The following is a 20,666-nucleotide window of genomic DNA, read 5'->3' on the forward strand; positions in this document are numbered from 1 at the left end:
GTTGTGGCTCACGGGCTCTAGAGCGCAAGCTCAGTAGTTGTGGCGCACGGGCTTATTTGCTCCGCGGCCTGTGGGATCTTCCCGAACCAGGGCTCGAACCCGTGTCCCCTGCATTGGCAGGCGGATTCTTAACCACTGCGCCACCAGGGAAGTCCCTAGGCAGGCAGATTCTTAACCACTGTGCCACCAGGGAAGTCCCTGTCCTAATACTTTTAATCTGGAACCTCTAGTAAATACACTATCAGTTAATCCACCCCATCGAGTGGCCCACCTCCCCTACTGAGTCGCACACCCTGAGAACCTACTACCACAAATGTTCAAATACAGTTCAGTTGGTAGGTATCGGTGAAGTCCGGAAAATATTTTTTTTATGTCCTTATGGAAAATATTTATTGACGTATGAGCTGTTTCCTCTAGGGTCAGGCTTTGGTCTGTCCCCCTGGATCATGCTGTGATTGGGCCCCAGTTACGGGTCTAATGGCAACAGGGTGTGGTGGCAGAGGGTGTGGAGGACAGTGGGTGTCCCCTTGCAAGGCATCTGCGCCAGGTGAGGTGATGACACAGTCCCCAAGGGAGAGAACACCAGCCTGCCAGACACGGGAGGGCAGGCTACTTCCACCCGCAAGGGAGGCTCAAGGGGACTGCGGGCTTCCCGACTGTCAACCCCCACTGAGGGCAACCAGATGTCCCGATTCTAGGTTTCAGGTCCCACTCCTCCACCCAGTGCCGTACCTTTCACACGAGAAACATGGAGAGGCTGGGAATTCAGGTGACCTTGGGATTCTGCACAATGATGCAGGTTTTGTTTGTGTTTGTAGTGTTTGATTTCCAGCACCCTCAGCCCTGCAGGTACAGGAGGAAGAGAATTTTTAGGGCTGCCATGGAAGTGCTCTGGCTGTCATACTGTGCCTTGAGCTGAGAGGTAAGGAATCTGACCTTGTCAGTTTTTTCTCTGTGCCCTCCCGGGGACACTCTGGAGTCACCCCACAGCACAGCCTTGATTCCCCAGCGTCCCTTCCACGACAGTTCAGGGCAGCAGCCGGTCCGGCTCCCCTGGGCACTTGCTGCACTTGGCCCTTCATCCCAGTCAACCACAGGGGAGAGCTTGATGAATGGTGAGGCCCCCGCAGGTCATGGGTGCCTCGAGCCCCACTTGGTTACTCGGGGATCGGAGGGCTGGATGAACAGAGATAGTACAGGAAGAAGCTGCCCCCACCCCCAGAGCCTGGGAAAAAGGGAGGGGGTTAACGTCATCTGCAGCCTAGAAGCCAGGATGAGGGGCCTTGAAGAACAGAGGCTGGATCTCTGAGGAGGGGCTGCTGCAGTCTCTCAGGGAAGGAGAGAGCAACAGCACCGGCTAAGAGGGGCAACGGGGCAGGAGGGGCAGGAGGGGATTTCCGAGGCACCACCTATCTTCCAGGTCACTGGTTCCTTCTTCGGTGGCATCCGATCTGTGGTTTGATTCATCTGTTGAGATTTTTATTTCAATGACTGTGGCTTTGTTTTTAACTTCTAAAGTTCTTTTTGAAATCGGCCTGGGCTTTTAAAATTAGTCTTGTCTTTGTGATTCCTTCCTTGGTATCTTTGTTTTGTGTCTCGGAGGCTGGGGAGTTGGAGTAGCCTTCTGTCACAATAATGCAGACGATTTGTAAATACCCATGAGAACTGCTCTCTGATCTCAGGAGAATCCAAAGGTAATGTCAGTCTGTGTTTCAAAGGCCCCCCTGATTAAGCACAAGAGTAGAAGGCGTTTCTCTTTCTCACCCTCCTTCCTTTATGGGCTGGCCCGAGGCCGGGGCGGGGATAGTCACCAGGACTCACCTCCGATGCCTTCAGGGCAAGCTGATGTGCCACACGCACCACCACGGCCCAGGAGGCTCCCTGCGAGGGAGCGATCCAGATGCAGCGCCTGGCCCGCAAAAGGAGGTCAGGCTTGGAGGCCAGTGTCCTTGATCCACACCTCGCCTCGGCCACCTGCTAGCTAGTGATTCAGAACAAGCTACTCAACCCTTCTGTGTCGTGCTGTCCTCATTGCTCATCTGGAGAATGGGGAGGACACGCTCCCAACTTCCTAGGGCCACCGCGAGGGTGGGATGGACGAGTCCAGGCACGGAGCAGACACTCGCAGCCCTCACCGAAAACTATATTATCTGGCCTCTGACCGGGATGCCCTGGGGACGGGACGTTGACAGGGCCAGTCTTCCGATGTTCCATGAGGGTGGGCGGTGTCTTCAATTTGAGATGGCAGACCCATCTTCGGCTGGGCCTCTGGGAGTCCCGAGGGGGAAGCCAGGGGTGAGGTGTCCCCGTCCAGGGAGCGACTGCTCTTCGGGGAGCCCAGCAGTACTACCACGATGGGGGGCGGTGGGCGTCCTCTCCCTCTCAGCCTGCGGTTCTCTGAAGCGCCTCTGTCTGCGGCAGTGGGGAGGGGAGGCAGCCCCAGCTTGTGGATGATGGGGCCAGGGGGCTCCTCTCCTGCTCACTCAGACCCATGCTGGGATGGACCCACTTCTTCTTACAGCCCTGTCCTTCCTTTTCACTGTGCAGGGGACCTTTCAAGAGCGCTGGTTTCAGGCGGATTCTCAGTTCTGCTCTCTCACCTTCTGCGGCCCATTAACTCTGAGCCCCTCGGAAAGCCCGCCCGCAGCTCCTCTCCCAGCCCCAGCCTCGGCCCCAGCCACCCCACTGATTCCACTTGTGGTTTCCCCCATGGATCTCCCTCGCTCCCCTGCGGGCCACCTATGCGTTTAAATAATATAGCTAAACTCTTCTCGTTACACATTTGCTTGTCTTCTCCGCAACTGGACTGGCACCCCTGGAGGGCAGGGGCTGGGTGTCTGAGAGGCACTGCCCCCAGCCCCGGTCTACATAGCGTGGGGTCATGTGACAAACACCACCTCCCCCCAATCTGCCCCCGCGCGCGCGCACACACACACACACACACGCGCGCACACACACACACACACGCGCGCGCACACACACACGCACACACGCACGCGCGCGCGCACGCACACACACACACACACACACACACACACACACACACAGAGTGATTGGCCGGCAGGCCGACCCGCCAGCCAGGGTCAACGAGGAATTTGCTGTGGGGACTCAGAAATCCCCCCCGCCCCGCCCCCGGCAGTCGCATCACTCTCCTCACACGTGGGAGGAGGCCTTTGTGCCCAAGATACAAAACCCAGAAATCATCAACTGAGAGTTTAATAAATTTGGTCATATAAAATTGTATAGCTTCTTGACAGCCCAAACCAACTAGCCTAGTCTTTCAAGACAAGAGACAGACTGAGGGAAAATATTTACAACATATGGAACAAAGGACTAACAGCCCTAGTGCATGACAAGCAGGGTCTTTTGGGGAGGCAATTATGTAGTGTCCATTGAAACTGTAAATGCCCATAGGTTTTGACCTGGCAGGTCCACTTAGACGTAATTATTCTAGGGTGACACTGACACATGTTCAGAGCAGGTAGCAAAAACAAAGAAAAAGGAGAAGACGAAGAAGAAGAAGGGAAAAGGTAAAAGTTCATCAGTTGGGGATTTGTTATGTAAATTATAGGACGTGTACTCTATCAAATACCGCGTGGCCAGAGAAGAAATGAGCTAGATGTTTCTGTACTGACATGGAAGAATTTCGAAGCTATATTATTGCTAGTTAAAAGAAAATCACAATTGAATGTACAGGGTTTGTGTTTTTTAAAACTGTGTGAGTAACTATGTTGGTGATTGCATACAAGAACATAGTTAGAAGTGAGAAACAGAACTGTTAACAGTCTTGCTTAAGATAATGTTTTGTAAAAATTTTCAGTTATGTGCTTTAAAAATATGCGGGTTGCTAACGTGTAAAATGGTCCAGCCACCGTGGAATGCAAATTGGCAGTTTCTTCCAAGGCTAAACTTCCACCTCCTTCGAACCCAGCAGTTGCACTGTTGGGCAGGCATGCCGAAGAAATGGAAACTTCTGACCACAGGAAAACCTGTACACGAACGTTCATAGCAGATTTATTTGTAGAAGCCTAAAAGTGGGAATCGGCAACATGTCCCTCAGTGGGTGAAGGCCCGAACAAACTGTGGCTGATCCACACCGCGGACGACAGCTAGCGATACAAAGGAACAACTAACTATTGATACCTGCAACCATTCCGATGGATGATGGATCTCAAGAGCAGTGTGTGAGTGAAAAAAAGCCCTGGTGGCTCGCGGGATCCTAGCTCCGGCCCGGAGCAGGGATGGAACCCCCGCCCTTGGCAGTGAGAGCGGGGACTCCTAACCACTGGACCGCCAGGGAAGTCCTTATGTAATGTCTTCAAATGACAAAATTACAGAGCTGAGAATAGAATCCGGTTGCCATGGGTTGGGAGGAGGAGGAGGGAGGGGGCTGTGGCTATGAAAGGTCTACAGGAGGGGTCCTTGTGAGGGGACGGGCTGGATATTGATGGCAGTGGTGGTCACCTGAGTCCACACACACACACACACACACACAAACGGGGATAAAACCCGGAGCAGCTCTCCGCTGGCACCAATGCCCTTTCCTGGTGTGCGGTCCCACTAGCTGTGCAACAGGCTGACGCTGGGGGAACTGCGGGAGGTGCTCCGGCCTCTTGGACGTTTCCGTGTAACTTCCTGTGAACTTAATTCCTTCAGAATACAAGTTCACACCAAAAGCACACAAGCAGGGCTTAGAGTGTACACATCGGACCACTCGCGCGACTCTGCACGGACAGTCCCCGCTCTCCTGGTGGGGACACCTAGAGGCCGCAGCCGGCCCAGCCGGCGGCCGCGGAGAAACCGCGCGGGGGCAGAGCCGAGAGGAGCGCGCAAGGGGGGCTTCTTTTGATTGGGCAACGGAGGTGCCCGTCACACCAGAGGGGCCGGGCTTTCTGGGGGCGGGTCTCGTCACGAGTCGAGCTTGGTCATTGGCGAAGCCAGCCGGAAGGGGTGGGCAGGAAGGCGGTGCTCCGCGGCTTCCGGTGGGCGCGCTGAAGGGACGTGAGGAGGCCGGCGCGGGGGCGGTCAGGGCGGGGCTCGACGCGCCGGGACGACGCCCCGGCCTTGTGGTCACCGCCCACCTTCCCCGGACTCCGCCCCCCGCCCCTCTGGTTCCTGGGCCTGGCCAGAGTCCCCGTTCCCCGAGTCCCCAGGGAGCCTACGCCCTCTCCCGGGGAGAGGCCGAGGAGAAGCCTCCACCGAGTCCAGGCCCCTGGAGACCTCGGGGGCTCCGTCGGGCGCCCCTCCCGCCGCTCCCGGCAGGATTCCCCGCACTGTCCTGAGGGCGTCTGGCGCTCGAGATGGCCAGACACAGTGTATTGGGGGTCCCCAGGGGCCTGGTGAGGGGGGAAAGGAGGACGGCGACCCCACCGGGATGGCAAAGGGCACGGTCACTCCGTCTGCGGCCCCCCCGCCCCAGTCCTGGCCTCTGAGGGCGGCCTTGGCTCCGCGCTCCTGAGAGCTTCCACCCTCCCGCCACCCCACCCCTTGCCTGGCCCACTGTGTTCCAGCGCCCCTGAGTGTGATTCGGACGGTTCCTTGTGAAGCACGGATCCTCCCCGCTCCACACACACGTGGTATCCAGGGAGAGGTGGGCAGAGCTGCGGCCGTGCCCGGAAACTTGGTGTCTTCCAGGGGTGTCTGTCCATGCTGCTGGAGGGGGGGACGGCACGAAGTAACAAAGTCTTCCCCATGTCACTTGACAGGTGTGGCCTGCTGGGAAGGAGTCCTGCCCAAGCACGCCTGTTCTCCAGGACAACCTGTGGTTGCAGCCATCGGCCATCAGTGCCTGCCTGCCTGCCTCTCACCTGGGAGGTCAAGGTGAGCCCCGCAGAGAGAGAAAGCTCATGGCTTCTCTAGAAGAGGGTGCGATCAGGAACCGTCCGTCCCGGTGGTGGTTCTCACGCTGAGAGGCGCGTAAGAACACCTGGAGGGCGCGTTCAAACCTGGGTTGCAGGGCCCCACCCCAGAGGCTCCGATCTTGCACACCTGGGGCGGGGCCTGCGAATTTGCTAGTCCAGCAATCCTGGGGGATGCTGCTGCTGGCCCAGGGACCCCGCTGTGAGAAGCACTGCTCTAGAGGCCTGAGACTCCTAGGTGTGTGCCCCCTGCCCTACCCCACACTGGCTCCTCTGCAGGGTCCCCACGGGCCTGGGAAGCGCCAGGAGGGTGCTGGCTCTCGCGAGATCTGGGGCTTCCCGTTGAGCAGCCTTCACCCTTCCCTGCCTGAGGATGTGGTCCACAGCGCCCCGCTCCGCCTTCCCCCCCCCACCCGCCCCGGCAGGATCAGGTGTCAGGTTCGTACACGTGCTCAGCAGTTCCCGGACTGGGGCTGATAACATCTGGACACTTAGGAGGGAGGGGCGGAGGCCTGGGCGTGGGGATGGGAAGAACTCTCTGATGAGGCAGAGGAAAAAGACCTGACCGCCTAGCTCAGAGATGGGAAAGGAACACGGGCCCTGAGACCAAGAGTGTGGATTTGGGGGTTGTCTGCCCGGGAACTGCCCTGACAGTTGTCTGGTCTGTGGGCGTGGCCAGCCCTCTCCAGCCGCCGCCGCCGCCTTTCCTGCCAAACGTTCCTCACCAAGAGGGTCTCCCAGCTCCTGGGTGACGCTGCCCAGACCTGCTCAACGCCCAGCGCCACCACCCACCGTTCTGGCCAGTCCTTGCGGTGGCTGCTCTTTGTTCGGCTCCAGGATGGCCCGCCTTCTAGTTGGAGCTGCAGAGCAAACGCAGTGCCAGTCACCAGCCCCCATGGGTGCCCGGAACCAGCAGCTCTGGGACCCCAACACCCGAGCACGTTCTGGCTGTGGGATCAGATGGGGGGGTAGCCTTTGGCTTGCATTTTCCAAGGCCCCCTCCTGCACCCCCTTTTCCTTTGCGTCGTTGGGCTTTCCTTGTTGACTGGTTCAAGCTCTCTATGCGTTAACGATATGAGCCCTGAGTCGCGTCTTGCTACTATTTTTTTGCCCCGCTTTGTCACTTGTGTCTTGACTTTGTGGTTTGGGGTTTGTGTTTGGCCAGGCATACGATTTTAGTGTTTGTATCATCAGACTTTCCAGGCTTCTCCTAATGGCTCCTGGGGCTTCTCGTCGGTTTGTTTGCTTCAGACTGACTTGGAGTGGTCTTCTCCATTTAAAGTCATCCTGTATTAGTTACCCGTTGCTGCATAACAGATTACCCCAATCGTAGCACCTTAACGCAGCCAACCGTCGTACTCTCCTGCGTGTGTGAAGGACAGGATTCTAGAAGGCTTGGCTGGGGGCTTCTGGCTTGGGGTCCATCACAGGCTTCAGTCGAGGCCTCCGCTGGGGCCACAGCCCCCTGGTCTGCCTAGGGTGTGGGGATGGGCGGGGGCAGCTCTGCTTCCAAGATGGCCTGCGTGGCTGTGTGGCTGTGGCGGGGCCTCGGGCCTCCCCCTCCCCCGGGCCTCTCCCTAGGGCGGCTCAGGGCGGGGCTTCGCCAGAGCCCACGACCTAGGACAGAGCAGCCCCGAGATCAAGGCCGCAGTGTTTCTCTAAGAACTTCAGCTCGAAGTGACACCCCCTCACCTCTGCTGTATTTTTATGGCTCACACGGGTCAACCCAGGAACAGCGGAGGAAGGGACGGTACCTGCTAGGGCGTAGCTTGTTCGCGTTCATGGCGGATGAGAAGGCTCCAAGGAGTGTCCTCGCTCCTGAATCTGGGTGCGGGACTCCTGGTCCGCACAGGCCCCTTGGGAATGCGTCCTTTGTCTGAGCGGGGGTGGCAGGTTCCAGCCCGGGACTGAGACAGGCAAGGCCTGTGTTTGTAAGGGCAGAGAGTGGCTTTTCACCTTTCAACGGTCGCAGACAAAACACACAAAAAGCCAGAGAAAGAGGGACTTCCCTGGTGGCGCAGTGGTTAAGAATCCGCCTGCCAAGGCCGGGGACACCGGTTCGAGCCCTGGTCCAGGAAGATCCCACATGCCGCGGAGCAACAATGCCCATGCGCCACAGCTACTGAGCCTGCGCTCTAGAGCCCGCGAGCCACAACTACTGAGCCCGCGAGCCACAACTACTGAGCCTGCAAGCCACAACTGCTGAGCCCGCGAGCCTGAACTACTGAAGCCCGCGCACCTAGAGCCCGTGCTCCGCAACGAGAGAAGCCACCGCAATGAGAAGCCCGCGCACCGCAACTAGAGAAAGCCCGCCCGCAGTGACGAAGACCCACCTCAGCCAAAAATAAATAAAATTTTAAAAACAAAAGTTAAAAAAAAAAGAGCCAGAGGAAAGAAAGAACATGTGACTGGACCCCAGCGTGGCCCACAAAGCCAGCGGTGCGTGCCCCCTGCCCAGGAGTTTGCAGCTCTGGTGGGAGTCCTGGCTAGTTGCGCTGCCGTGGGCGCGGGGGCCGGAAGCGCTTTCTCATCACAGCAGCCCATCCACTGCCAGGGCCATGCAAGTGCGCACCCAGGCCTGGGCCCCAGTGCTCTCTGACCTCCAAGGTCCCCACCCCCTCTCCTTCCCAGTGGGGTGGGGGCGGGGGCAGCTACCTTGCCTGAGGCTGGGGTGGCCTCTCTGTGCCCATAGGTGCAGGCCCTCCTCTCCCCGCTCCCCTCCCCACCCCACCAGCCTCCCACCGTGCAGCTGGGAAGTGGGTAGGGGCAGGGAGCAGAGAGGGGTGGGCCCCATTGTGAGGGTGCAGGCTGGCGAGCCCCTTGTCCTCAGTGACCATGCCAGGTAGCCCCGGGCTGGGTTGTGATGGCTCAGCAGTGGCAGGCGCCAGCCCGGGGTGGCAGCCGAGTGTCCCTTTGGTCCCAGGAAGGAGCTCCCACTGTGGCCAAGGGAGAGGTGCCCGCCGCATCCTTCTTGGCTGGGACTCAGACGTGACTCCCTGATGACACGCTTGGTGGCTCTGAATTTGTCACGCAGGTTCTGTGGGCGGTGAGTGCCTTTCCTGTTGGCTCTCACTGCTGGGCAACGCCGGGGCCCTTGGCGACAGCTCCCCGGCCCCGTCCAAGGCCGCCATGCACTTCTTGAACCCCAGGACCGTGGGTGTCAGGAGAGCCGGGCTCTCTGTCTCCGTCCCATGAGCAGAGGCCGAGGCCGAGGCCGTGCTTGCTGGGCCCGGCCTCCTGGCTGTGGTGGTGGCTGCCAGGGACACCCTCCGGCCGGGATGGGGGGCCGCAGGGTCCTGGGGCTCCGGAAGATGCTCGGGCCCGCTGCAGCCCCACACTCCTGGGCCATCTGACTGTCCCCCTAAGTAGAGCCACCTTCCAGTCCCTCAGCCCTGGGCAGAAGGAACGACGAGGCGGGCCCGGCTTCCCTGCAGTCTTCCCTCTGAGGCGGCCTGCCCACGGGGGCCCAGGGCACTGCGTGGACACGGGTCCTCCCTTGCCCGGGGGAGCTCTTCCTAGCAGCCCGCTCTGTGGATGGGCATAATCAGGGCAGCAGCCAGGCCCTGTCCCCACCCAGCCGCTACCCCCCTGCAGTGCTCATCCTTGGCCCTCACCCTCTCCGCCCGCCCGAGGACCTGGGTTCCCCCCCCCCCCCCCGCTGAGCACGGGCGTCTGTACCTGGCCCGTCCTCAGTAGGTGCGCCGACCCAAGGGCAGTCCCGCAGCCCCGCCCATTGTTTAGCGCTGTCCTCAGTCCTGCTCCCCTGGCTGTGGCCTCGCTGGGCTTGTGGGGACCTTCCAGACACACACACACACACACACACACACACACACACACACACACACTCCCATCACTGGCTTCATCGGGGTTCCTGGGGGGTGTGGAGGTGGCTGCCCTGGAGCGCCGTGGCCCTGTGCCCTGGAGTTGGGTGAGGCCGCCCGTGCTGGGGGCCTGCATGGGAATCCCAAGGGTCTCCAGACTGATGTCTCCCTTGTTGAAGTGCTGGGGCTCCCTCACTGTCGGGTGGGTGGCAGTCCCATCCTGAGGGGCCGGTGCTCCCCTTTCCTCAGCCGGGTCCCTCCCATCCTCCTGGGGGAGCGGGCAACAGGGAGGGTCGGTTGCATAGGTGTGGCCAGAGCAGGGGTGGAGGCTGGCCGTGGGGTGTGGGTGGTCAGCTCCACCATCCCCCTGCCCTGCCTGGACTCAGGCCAGACAGGACCTGCAGGATGCGGGGCTGCTGCCAACTGGGGCGACCAGCCACCCCCTCCGCAGACTTAGTAGGTGAGATGGGGCCAGCCTGGGGGAAGGCGTGTGGCTGGGACCTCGTCTCTGCTCCTGGCACCTGCTGGTGAGCGGGGCTCGGGCATGGGCGTGGGGCCTGTTGGAGCTGGGCCACCACCCCTGCTGGCTCTGGGTGGGTGGCCTGGGCTGGACACCCTGCGTGTGAACCTGGCTGAGGCCCAGGCCTCGCACTTCCCTGTCTCCTAGCGGCCGCGGTGTCCTCTGGGGGATTTGCTCAGTGGGGCCAGGTCCCAAGCCGTTTGCCCCCAGCAGGATGGGGTCTCGGTGGTCCTTTTCCTGGTGCCATCTGCCTGTTCCCCCCCGCCCCAGAAGCCCTGGCAGGGATGGCGCCCCAGTCTCGCTCCCTCCTGACCCCTGCCCGGGCAGGCCTCAGGCTCAGGCCTGGTCTGTCCCGTGGCCTCTGTCCTCAGGGCTGTCGTCAGGGTCCTGTTTCCCCCCATCCAGGGTGGCATCTTTTCCCCCGCTGCCGCCTAGCGTGCCTCATGGCTGCCTGGGTGTGATGTGGAGTCCGGGGCGGGGACGGAGCCTCCTGTTTAAGCTCAGCCTGGCTCTGGGGCCATTCTCCCATGGGGGCCCGTCCAGCAGGTGGGGTTCGGAAAGGACGGGAGACAGGACTGTCTCCTCCTGGCCGACTGGTACGGGGAGCAGGCAGGAGGCTCTGGGTGAGTCGGCGGCAGGGGTGCCTGGGGGGGACCACCTCTATCCCCCCCACTGGGGCTGGACTTCTCCAGCTGAGCAGCTTCCAGAAGCCTCCAGAGTGTGCCTGCCCCCCTCACCCCCCAGGCAGCTGGCATGGCCTGAGAAGTGGTGGGCCAGGGGGCGGGACCTGACTTTTTTCAGAGTCTCCAGCAATGGCCACATTGAACCTAGGGCAACTGGCCAGCCCCCGGGGTAGTAACAGTGGCACTTTCCTGTCCTTTAGACCCTCGGGGCCTGGGGTGGTTCATCCTTGTGGATCCACAGGCTGTGCACCCCTTGGACTGTTCTCTTGGATGGACTGTCCTCTTCAGTGCGGGGACCCGCCCAGTAGCCACCCTCTCTAGCTCAAGCAGCCGGCTCCAGCACAGGGTGGGGGTCAAGGTAGGGGTGGACCTAGGTCTGCCCAACACTGTCTGCTGCTTACCCTGGACCTGACAGGGGAGTGGAGGTCAAGGGTGGGATCCTGAGCTAGGATTCCTGGCTCCACCCCCTGCCCCACCCACAGGGCCCTCCCTTCTGTGCTCCACCAGGGATGCGGCTCAGACCTCTGGTAGCAGCCACGCATCCAGCTCCATTGCAACCAGCTCCATTGCGTCATCCAGGCTCCTCCCTGCCTGGCAGGACCACCACCACCACCATTCCCTCCCCGCTCCGTTCTGCTGGCACCTACACAGCAGGGGAGGCACTGTCCCCTTAACCTTGGGCAGCTGCTACCCCCTGCTGTGTTCCCAGCACCACTGGAGCCCTTGGTGGGGGAAGGGAGGATGGCCTAAGCCCTGGGGAATGGAAATCCTCAGTTGCCCTGTGATGGAACTCCAGAGCCCTCGGGGGACTTTCAGGCAGCTGGGCCCCTCAGAGCTCTTGCTGGAGGTAGTCTCAGAGCCCTGGGAAGTGGGGCCACGCCTGAAGGGGAGTGCTGGGGGCGGTCCAGAGCCCTAGGGAGCTAGAACTCTTTGTGAGGGGGGTGTCTAAGAGCCCTGGGGCAGGAAGCTTGAAGCCACTCAGGAGCAGCAACCCTCCCTCTGGTGCATGGTGATCAATGGATGTGGTTGCCCTTGGGGAATAAATGAATGAGAACAGGGAGACTATGTCACCTGGGTGGGGACTCTTTCCTCTCTTCTATCAGAAACCACAGTGGTTGCCAAGCACACCTAGCCTCCCCCTCTTTCCTGGAACAGATCAAGGACCTGAGGCCTGGAGAGGACCATTCCACCAGAGGCCATGCCATCTCTCTCCCCTTCCTTGGGAGGGCCCAAGCCCAGCTCCCCTTGCTCCCATGCTGTCCCTTCTCTCCGCCCCAGCTACTCCACAGAGTATCAGCATGTCAACCTTACCACGTCCCTAGGCTCCTCTTGCCTCTCTGCCCAGACCTGGTGGGGCTCCAGCTGAACAGCAGTCCCAGGTAGTGTGAGCCTGTGAGGGAGCTGTATTCACAGGCTCGGTCCCTCTTCTCAACATACTTGATTTGGGATCCGTTGCTGAAGCAAGATGTCTCACCATGCTGCCCTGGAGTTCTGGTGCACTGGCAACCTGACTACCTCTTCTGCACCCCCACCCCCATTCAGGCTCACTGATCTGACCATCAGGCCTTATTGTCACCAATGAGGAGGCAGCACCCCCTGCCCATGCCCACCACCCACCATGAAGCAACCAAGTCTCATCTCAGCTCTTGCACTGGGATGGCAAGGGGCAGAAGCTGGAGACCTGGGGAGTCCATGCCACAGTTGGCTGGGTGCTGGGGGAGCCAGGTGGGAGGGGCTTGCAGCAAACAAAGGAGGCTGAGGCTGTGGGAGGGGTGAGAAAATTAGAAGCAATTTCTTTCATTCTTTTTTGTATATATTTTAAAATATTTTTAAAATATATATATTTTTTGGCTGCATCAGGTCTTAGTTGCGGTACAGAAGATCTTTCGTTGTGACGCTCGGGCTCTTCATTGCGGCGTGCGGGTTTTTCTCTCTCTAGTTGTGGCGTGGGCTCCAGGGTGCGTGGGCTGTCTCGTTGAGGTGCATAAGCTCAGTAGCTGTGGCACGTGGGCTTAGTTGCCCCACGGCATGTGGGATCTTAGTTCCCACAGCAGGGATCGAACCCATGTCCCCTTCATTGGAAGGTGGATTCTTTTTTTTTTTAAATAAATTTATTTATTTTTGGCTGTGTTGGGTCTTCATTGCTGCACGTGGGCTTTCTCTAGTTGCAGAGACCGGGAGCTACTCTTTTGTTGCGGTGCGCGGGCTTCTCATTGCAGTGGCTTCTCTTGTTGTGGAGCATGGGCTCTAGGCTCACCGGCTCAGTAGCTGTGGCTTGTGGGCTCTAGAGCGCAGGCTCAGTAGTTGTGGCGCATGGGCTTAGTTGCTCTGCGGCATGTGGGATCTTCCTGGACCAGGGATCGAACCCATGTGCCTGCATTGGCAGGCGGATTCTTAACCACTGCGCCACCAGGGAAGTCCCAGAAGGTGGACTCTTTACCAGTGGACCACCAGGGAAGTCCCATCATTCTTTTTTATTTTAAATGCACAAAAAAGTATGTGTTATTTTTAAGAAAACACCCGCCCCCCCAGAAAAAAAAGGGGGGAGACTAGGATGCATCAGAAAGAAATGTCCAGGAGCTTTGGTAGGATGGTTCCAGCCCCAGCCCTGACCAAAGCTCACCACGCAGCCATAGACAGCCAAGAGCCCCCAAAGGCTCAAGAGCCCCCAAAGGCTCAGGATCTCATAGTGTACATGCAGGTGAGAGGCCAGGCCCTGCCAAGTCCTGCCACCTGTAGCAAGGAGCCGGTCAGAGGTGAGAGGGACTGATGCTAGGGCCCCACCCAACGAGGTAGCCCTTGTGGTGCCTGATTCCCACTTGTTTACACGGAGCCAGCCTCTCCACGCTTTACTGCCCTCTACTGGCAGTGCAGAGCCAGGACGCACAGCCTCTTGTGGCAGTCTACCCTTGGTTTCCTTCTTTGAAAATTATGAAATACCCACAGCAGAAAACCTGGCAATAAGAAAGAATATAGCCAGGTGAGGAACTGGTTTACCGAAAGGTGATGGAGCATTGCAGAGTACTGGGAGCCTTCCCCTGTAGCATTAAACAATCAGCTTTCCAGCAGAAATGGCCCACCAAGCAGACGCCTCGTTTCTTCATCCCCCTACCCTTGAACACCAAGACTGGCGTCTGCTGGAAAGTTAAACACCCATAACTGACATCGTGCAAGCAGCCTCGCCTGCATTTCCAAGTGGGTTCTCCGTGTGACAGTTATTTTTATGAGTAGTTACAAGAGCTTTGGGTACGAGTCAGGGAGCGGACCCCAAAAGCAAAGCACAAATATGTCCATGGGTAGCATGTGATCCCTACCCCAAGCGCAAAGGAAGAAAAGAACCACCAACAAAGCCAGATGGCAATTCTGGAGACCCAAGGCCTGGAGGGCCTTAGCAGGGGGCAGCCCAACCCCCCCCCCCACATTAAAGGGAAGAGCCCACACGTTAAAAATAAACAGTCTTTTTATTGTCCACGAAAACAAAGTCAGGGTGGCCTTTGGTTAATCCCCCCCAATGAGGTGACAATGAACAGGAGGCATGCAATGACGACAACCATGATCTCTCCACGAGAAGGGTCTTGCCCTCCTAGGCCCTAAGGGTCAGAGGCAAGTAGGGCCAGGAGGCTCCAGAGGAACACCTGCCCAGGCCCACCATGCTGCAGAGGGCCCAGGCCTGCTGCCTCCCTGGCAGGACAAGGCAGGGGAAGCAAACATTGCCCCTGTCCCAGTACCCCCAAGCTAGAACACACAGAAAAGCCCCAACCCCCCTCCCCCAGAAAACACTGCTAAGGCAGTCAGCCAGGACTTCCAAGAGCAGCTGGCCCCAAGCCACCAAGCCAGACCCTCAGGGCCCCGCCCAGAAGGGGTTGCTATCCTCGGCCTGCATGGAGTAGTAAACAAAAAGCAGGAAGGCAGCAAAGACCAGGAACAGGAGCATCTGGCCCCAGAGTGGGACCTGGCGATCCTGGCCCAGACCAGCCCCAGGGGCCTGCTTTTCTGGCCGGATGGCACGGCGGGTGAGCCACGAAGGAGGAGGAGATGAAGATGAAGACACGGCAGAGGTGGAGGAGGTGGGGTAATAGGACAGACCCAGGGAGCTTCTGGAGACGTTGGAAACAGGGCGGTAGTGTGCGATGCTCTGGTAGGCACTGTCCCGGCCATACACGGGGCGTTCCCTAAAGCAAAGAGGAGAGCAGATAGGCCAGGAAGGCCTGAGCCCAGAATCAGCCCCAGTCCCTGGCCCTCCCTACTACTCACCTATCCTTGCCCTCCTCTTCAGAAGAGAAAAGATTGTCTTCGCGAACCTATAGAAGTGAATCAGGGTAAGAATACTGGCTGGCAGGGTCAGCCTGGCCCCGTCATACCCCTCAGTCCAAACTTCCCTGCCCAGCCGATTCTGAACACTGCTTCAAGGCCTGGGCCTTGCCACCCTCCAGCACCCTTCTTGGTTCCCGGCCTTATGTCTATGGGGCCTTGCCACTTGCTAAGTGACTGTCCCAGCTGCCTACACCCTACTTTCTGCCCCAGGATTCTCAGAAAGAGTTCAAACCTAGATCCCAGGCAAGGGTGCAGGGCATGTACCAGGCACTCTAGTCAAACAGTTCTGACACCCCCCCCCCAAAAAAGGCACTGACCTGGCAGGTGTCTGCTGACCCCACCTCTCCCGGGAGGCTCTGGGAGCCACCATTTGCACCCAGTGGCCCCCTTGATTTATCCAAACCCCGCAATCACCCCCTCAGGTTGTACCCAAGTACAGGGTGCCCGACAGCCAGCTCACCTGGTGGTGAAAGGTGTCAGCATCTGAGAGTGAAGCCGAGGGCTGGCGGAAGCCCTTGGATGTGCCCACAGACTCAGGCTCCCCGTAAGTCCTGGTGGTCAAGTAACTCTCCTCATAGTAGTCATCATTATAGCCTTGGGAAGGGGGGGCAGCGGTAGCAAAGGGAGCAACGGTGTCCCCACCTGGCCAGATGGCCCTAATCTGAATCCCATTTTGGGGCCTGTGACTCGGTTTCTCCCCTCCAGGACTACTGTAGGACGGCGGGGGTTGAGATCTCAGGTTCTCCCTGACACTGGAACGAAGGTGTCAGGGTGCCCACCCCACCCCTGCCTTACCCTTGCTCTGGTAAAGTAAGGCGTCCTCTTTCTTGGGCAGATCGTACATATCCGAGTCCACGGACGCTGAATCTAAGTCTGAATGGGGGAGGGGCCAGGGCCATTTGCCTCCAAGGCTCACCTCCCCTTTCCCCTGTGCCCCTCCCGGCCAGCGCCCCTGCCACACCATCGCAACCCCTTCCTCCCAAACCCTGTCCCCGAGGGCGGCCAGGTGGAGCCGTGGGGCGGGGGCCTCACCCGAGAACCGATAGGAGAAAGAGGATGTGGACGAGTTCGGGGGCGAGAGCCTCCGCCTCTGGGTCTCATACTCGAAGATTTTCTTTTCGTAGAGCTTGCGAGTGGAACCTGGCCAGACATGGGGCACAGGGCGGTCAGGGCGCGGGCCGCGAGACCGGGGGCGGCGCGGAGAGGGGTTAAGGAAGGGGGCGCGGGGCGAAGCGCGGGGAGGGGGCCCGCCGCCGCCGCCGCGTACCCACGACGGGCCCGTGCGGGATGTTGTACTGGCGCAGCACGGCAGCCAGCTCGGCGTCCGACAGGACCGCGTAGTCGTCCATGGCGGGCAGCGGGCGGCAGAGGCCTGGGGGTGGCCCGGGCCTGGCGATACGGGCCGAGCTACGACTGCCTCAGAGCGCGGCAGGGGCAGCGCGAACGCCTCGGGAGCGGCTACGCCCGCGTCACGCCTGCGTCACGTTCGCGTCCAACCGCGGTCCCTGCGGGCCGCGCGCGCTGCGCGGGGCGGAGCCAGGACGCGGGGAGCCCCCGGCGCAGAGCGGTCGGGCCCTGGGAACGGGCGGGGCGGGGCTGGCGAGCCCATACGTCACAGGCTGACGGGATTGGCTAGAGGCGAAAGAGGGATGTAGGGCGCGCTAGAGGCGAAGAGCCGCGGACCGGTCGGGCCGTGGGAGAGGGCGGGGCTGTGCGTCCGGGAGGGGGCGGGGCCTGCGAGCCCAGAAACGTCACACGCTGGCGTGTTTGGGCTAGACGGGAACGAGGGGCGGGGCCTGCGCTCGAGGGGGATGAGCTTAGACCCGCCGGGACCTGGGAGCGGGGCGGGGTCGGCGAGCCAAGACGTCACCAGCTGGCCTGTTCGGGCCCGAAATGAAGAGGGGCGGGGCCTGTGGCCGTGGAACCGGCAGAAACCGGCCAGGACATAGAAGTGGGGCGGGGTCGCGCGCTGGCCGGGGCTCGCCCTCCCTGAGTCTCATGGACTTCGCTCGGTCCCCGCAGCCCCCCCTGCCGTCCACCCTCCGCTGAGCTCCGGCGCTTGGGGTTCCCTGGACGCGCCCCAGCCGGCTGCCCCGGCAGCAGCAGCAGCGGGAAGGGCCCCGATCTGAACGGCGAGACCTTGGAGAGCACGGGTCCGGGCCCGGACCCTAGGCCGCCCCCCCAGACCCCCAGACACCCTGCCGCAGCCCGCCTTCCCGCTCTGCAGGGCCTGGCCTGCGCACCTGCGCCCCGCCGGTCCCCACCGCCTCCCTCCCTCCCCGCTCCACCCGGGAGGAAATGGGGCACTGGGCCAGGAGGCCACCGGCACTCCAGGAGCCAGCAGCCTTGGAAAGGGCCCGGGCGTGCCGATGCGCACTGGCACAGGGCGCCGTGTGATGCATGCAGAGACAGCGAGTGCCCGCCTCACCCACCCGCTGTCCACCTGGGGCGGGAGGGGCTTCCGCTCCTGTCGGAATGGCCCCTGAGCCCAGTGTGACCAGCGGCCGGGCAGCGGCGGGGGGCGGGGGTGGGGGCTTCCAGACTCAGAGGGACCTGCTCCGGGGTTCCAGTGAGACTTGGTGGGCTCTGAGCACCTGGGTCTCGGTGGGCTTCGGGGCCGTGGTAGTGCAGAGCGGGCCCCCAGGACAGGGGGGCCGGGGGACCGAAGGGGGCAAACCACGGAAGGCTGCCAAGGCCTGCTGGGGAGCCGGGACTGTCACTAGGAGTTGGTGAGGGGCTTGGTCAGTAAAGAGCTGCCCTGTGGAAATTGGGAAGGAGATGACAGTCACGTTCTAAACGAAGGCAGCTGATGGAGTGTGGGGGCACTGAAGTGCTCCTCCCGGAACTGGGAGCCTGGGGAGGAGGTTCTCATAGATGACGGCTGGTACCTGGGGGAAGACAAGGCAGGAAGGCTGGCCCAGCTGGTGAGGGTCACAGACCAGTTCTGCATGGAGGTTCGTTCGTGGGGTGGAGAGAAGATAGGGCCCTGGTTTGACCACACACAAAGACCCTCAGAAAAGTTGCTGTAGGCTGGGTTTTAGAGTAAAGATGAGGCCTGCTCTGTCTCCCAAAATATGAGGGCCCCAGACATGCATGGCAGTACGAGGGGGCAGAGCCCTGGGCAGGGCAGGGTCTTGCTGCTTATCTCAGGGCAGGGAGGGAGATGGCGTTTGGGCTCTGGGCCGCTCAGAGTTGGCCTCATGGAATTTGGAGTTTTGGCAAGATCAGATTCCCCAGTACCTCTCCAAGCCTTCTGCAGTGCTGGCCCCTGTCCCAGAGGCTGTCCTCCCCATGCCACCCCTCCCCATACAGACCCAAGATGTTTCCTTATGAGGTCAAGGAATTCTAAGTTTGCCTTCTCCTCTAGGAATAGCCCCTCCCCCGGCACCTGCCCTGGCCCTCTGCCTTTTACTTCCCTCTCCCCCAGTTGCCCCGCTATGAGGTCCCACCATGGATGGCACCAGGAGTCTGACTTGCCTGCGCACAAGCCCACCTGGAGCCCAAGTCCAGCCCCACTGCAGGCAGACCCGTCCCAGACCACCAGAAACCAAGCGAGCCCTTGACCATCAGAGCTGAGAGGCCCTCGGCACCACCCCGTCACATAGAGGAGGAATTGGGGACCCAGAGAGGGAGGAGACTTGTGCAAGGGCCCCGAGTGCAATTCATTCGTGGATGTTCCCCCAGCCAGTACCTAGCCCGCGAGGTCCTAACCTGGACAGTGCGGCCCAGCGGGGGTTCTGAGTCAGCAGAGGACCTGTTAGGGGAGATCTGGGGCCTTGAGGGGAGTCTTGCTGGGAAGAGTGGGCTTGGAAGCCACCGATTCCAAGTCAAGAACAAGAAGACAGTTTCTCCTTTGAGAATGGGGAATGGATTCTAAGCAGTATATTCTATAACTTGTAATCCCAGCAACATCAAAAATTGTAAGGAAAAGTAATATCAACATGAATACATTCCTCAACAGTCAGGTCCAAGGAGACGATTATTCACTGAGCTATTAATGTTTTATTTAAGATAAGAACCTTAAGGGGACTTCCCTGGTGGTGCAGTGGTTAAGACTCTGCACTCCCAATGCAGGGGGCCCGGTTTCGATCTAGATCCCACATGCATGCCACAACTAAGGAGCCTGCCTGCTGCAACTAAGACCCGGTGCAACCAAATAAATAAAGTGTTACCAAATAAATAAAATAAATATTTTTTTAAAAAGATCAGAACCTTAATACTTTGGTACAATACAAAATTTAGTTTTTCTCTTCAAGGATGTTAAACATCCTATGGGTTTTGCCTGGCAATCAAATACTTTAAAACATTGCTCAGATAGTAACAAAAGTCGTAAGATGGTGATTATTGTGAAAATTAACATGTGGAAGATTGTTCCAGTCAATATACAGCAGGGAATGGTTAGCTGACCAAAAGCCTCTCAATTAACACCTTGTGTTCCAGCCCTAGAACACATCCGTCCACCTTGGGACCGTTGGCACGACTAGCTGGAGAGTCAGCTTGCCTTGGCAGTGGGAATGGAGCCGGTTCTAGTGCTTTTCAGGAACCTTCAACACAAGGAGAAAAAGTCTTTATTACGGTCTCTACCAGGCAAGAGCTGGTGCTGTACAAACCTTCGTTCCCCCAGACCTGGAAGAAGTAGAGACCCCGAGATTTTTGTGTCTCAGGGGTGTGGGGGGAGGGGAGGGAGATAGTAGTGTAAAGAGAAAATTAAAATGAAGGTGTCTCCTTCCTGCTACCCCACCTCTTGTACCCCTGGCTCTGACTGCAATGCCTGTGGTAGGTGGGTTTCCCTCCTTGAAGGACAGCCTTGGCCATGAGCTCCAACACAGCCACCTCATGGATCTAAACTCAGGCCACTCATCTGTCAAGTGCGGATAACCCAGTGCTGTGGGGACGGGGTCCCAGTAGATGGAGAGACAAAGGCCGAGGCACTGCAAGGCGATCCCACCATGGGTCAAGGTGGAAAGGTCATTGCCAGCAGAGCCAGCATTTTAGCAGGTGTGACCAAACTTCTTCCTCCCTTCCTCCCTCTTCCTTCCTTCTCCCTTTTTCCCTTCCTCCCTTCCTTCTTTTCTTTTTTTTTTAAAGGTATTTTTTAAAATTTATTTATTTATTTTTGGCCACGCTGGGTCTTCGTTGCTGCGCACGGGCTTTCTCTAGTTGCAGCGAGCGGGGGCTACTCTTCGTTGCGGTGCGCGGGCTTCTCGTTGCGGTGGCTTCTCTTGTTGCAGAGCACGGGCTGTAGGCGCATGGGCTTCAGTAGTTGTGGCACGCGGGCTCAGTAGTTGTGGCTCTCGGGCTCTAGAGCACAGGCTCAGTAGCTGTGGCGCACGGGCTTAGTTGCTCCTCAGCATGTGGGATCTTCCCGAACCAGGGCTCAAACCCGTGTCCTCTGCATTGGCAGGTGGATTCTTAACCACTGCACCACCAGGGAAGCCCCCTTCCTTCTTTTCTTTCTCTCTTTTTATGA

The 20,666-nt window shown here is 59.4% G+C and overlaps 1 protein-coding gene across 3 annotated transcripts; it reads right to left on the reverse strand.

Annotated features, from left to right (window-relative positions):
- Nucleotides 1–14,324: 14,324 nt before the first annotated feature.
- EMD (emerin) lies at nucleotides 14,325–16,717 on the reverse strand. Of its 3 annotated transcripts, XM_082446205.1 has the most exons (6): nucleotides 16,464–16,703; nucleotides 16,229–16,336; nucleotides 15,992–16,069; nucleotides 15,657–15,790; nucleotides 15,137–15,183; nucleotides 14,325–15,054 (listed from the first exon to the last, which is right to left on the reverse strand). In XM_082446205.1, exons 1-6 carry the CDS (start codon nucleotides 16,543–16,545, stop codon nucleotides 14,724–14,726), a joined length of 780 nt encoding a protein of 259 aa, XP_082302331.1. In that variant the 5' UTR covers nucleotides 16,546–16,703; the 3' UTR covers nucleotides 14,325–14,723. The 3 variants fall into 3 exon arrangements, with proteins under 3 accessions (XP_082302331.1, XP_082302333.1, XP_082302332.1); XM_082446207.1 differs by lacking the exon at nucleotides 15,137–15,183 and having other exon boundaries at nucleotides 16,464–16,717; XM_082446206.1 differs by lacking the exon at nucleotides 15,992–16,069 and having other exon boundaries at nucleotides 16,464–16,715.
- Nucleotides 16,718–20,666: the final 3,949 nt, after the last annotated feature.

This window comes from Balaenoptera physalus (genome assembly GCF_965194825.1).
Source record: "Balaenoptera physalus genome assembly, chromosome: X".
Taxonomy (NCBI): domain Eukaryota; kingdom Metazoa; phylum Chordata; class Mammalia; order Artiodactyla; family Balaenopteridae; genus Balaenoptera; species Balaenoptera physalus.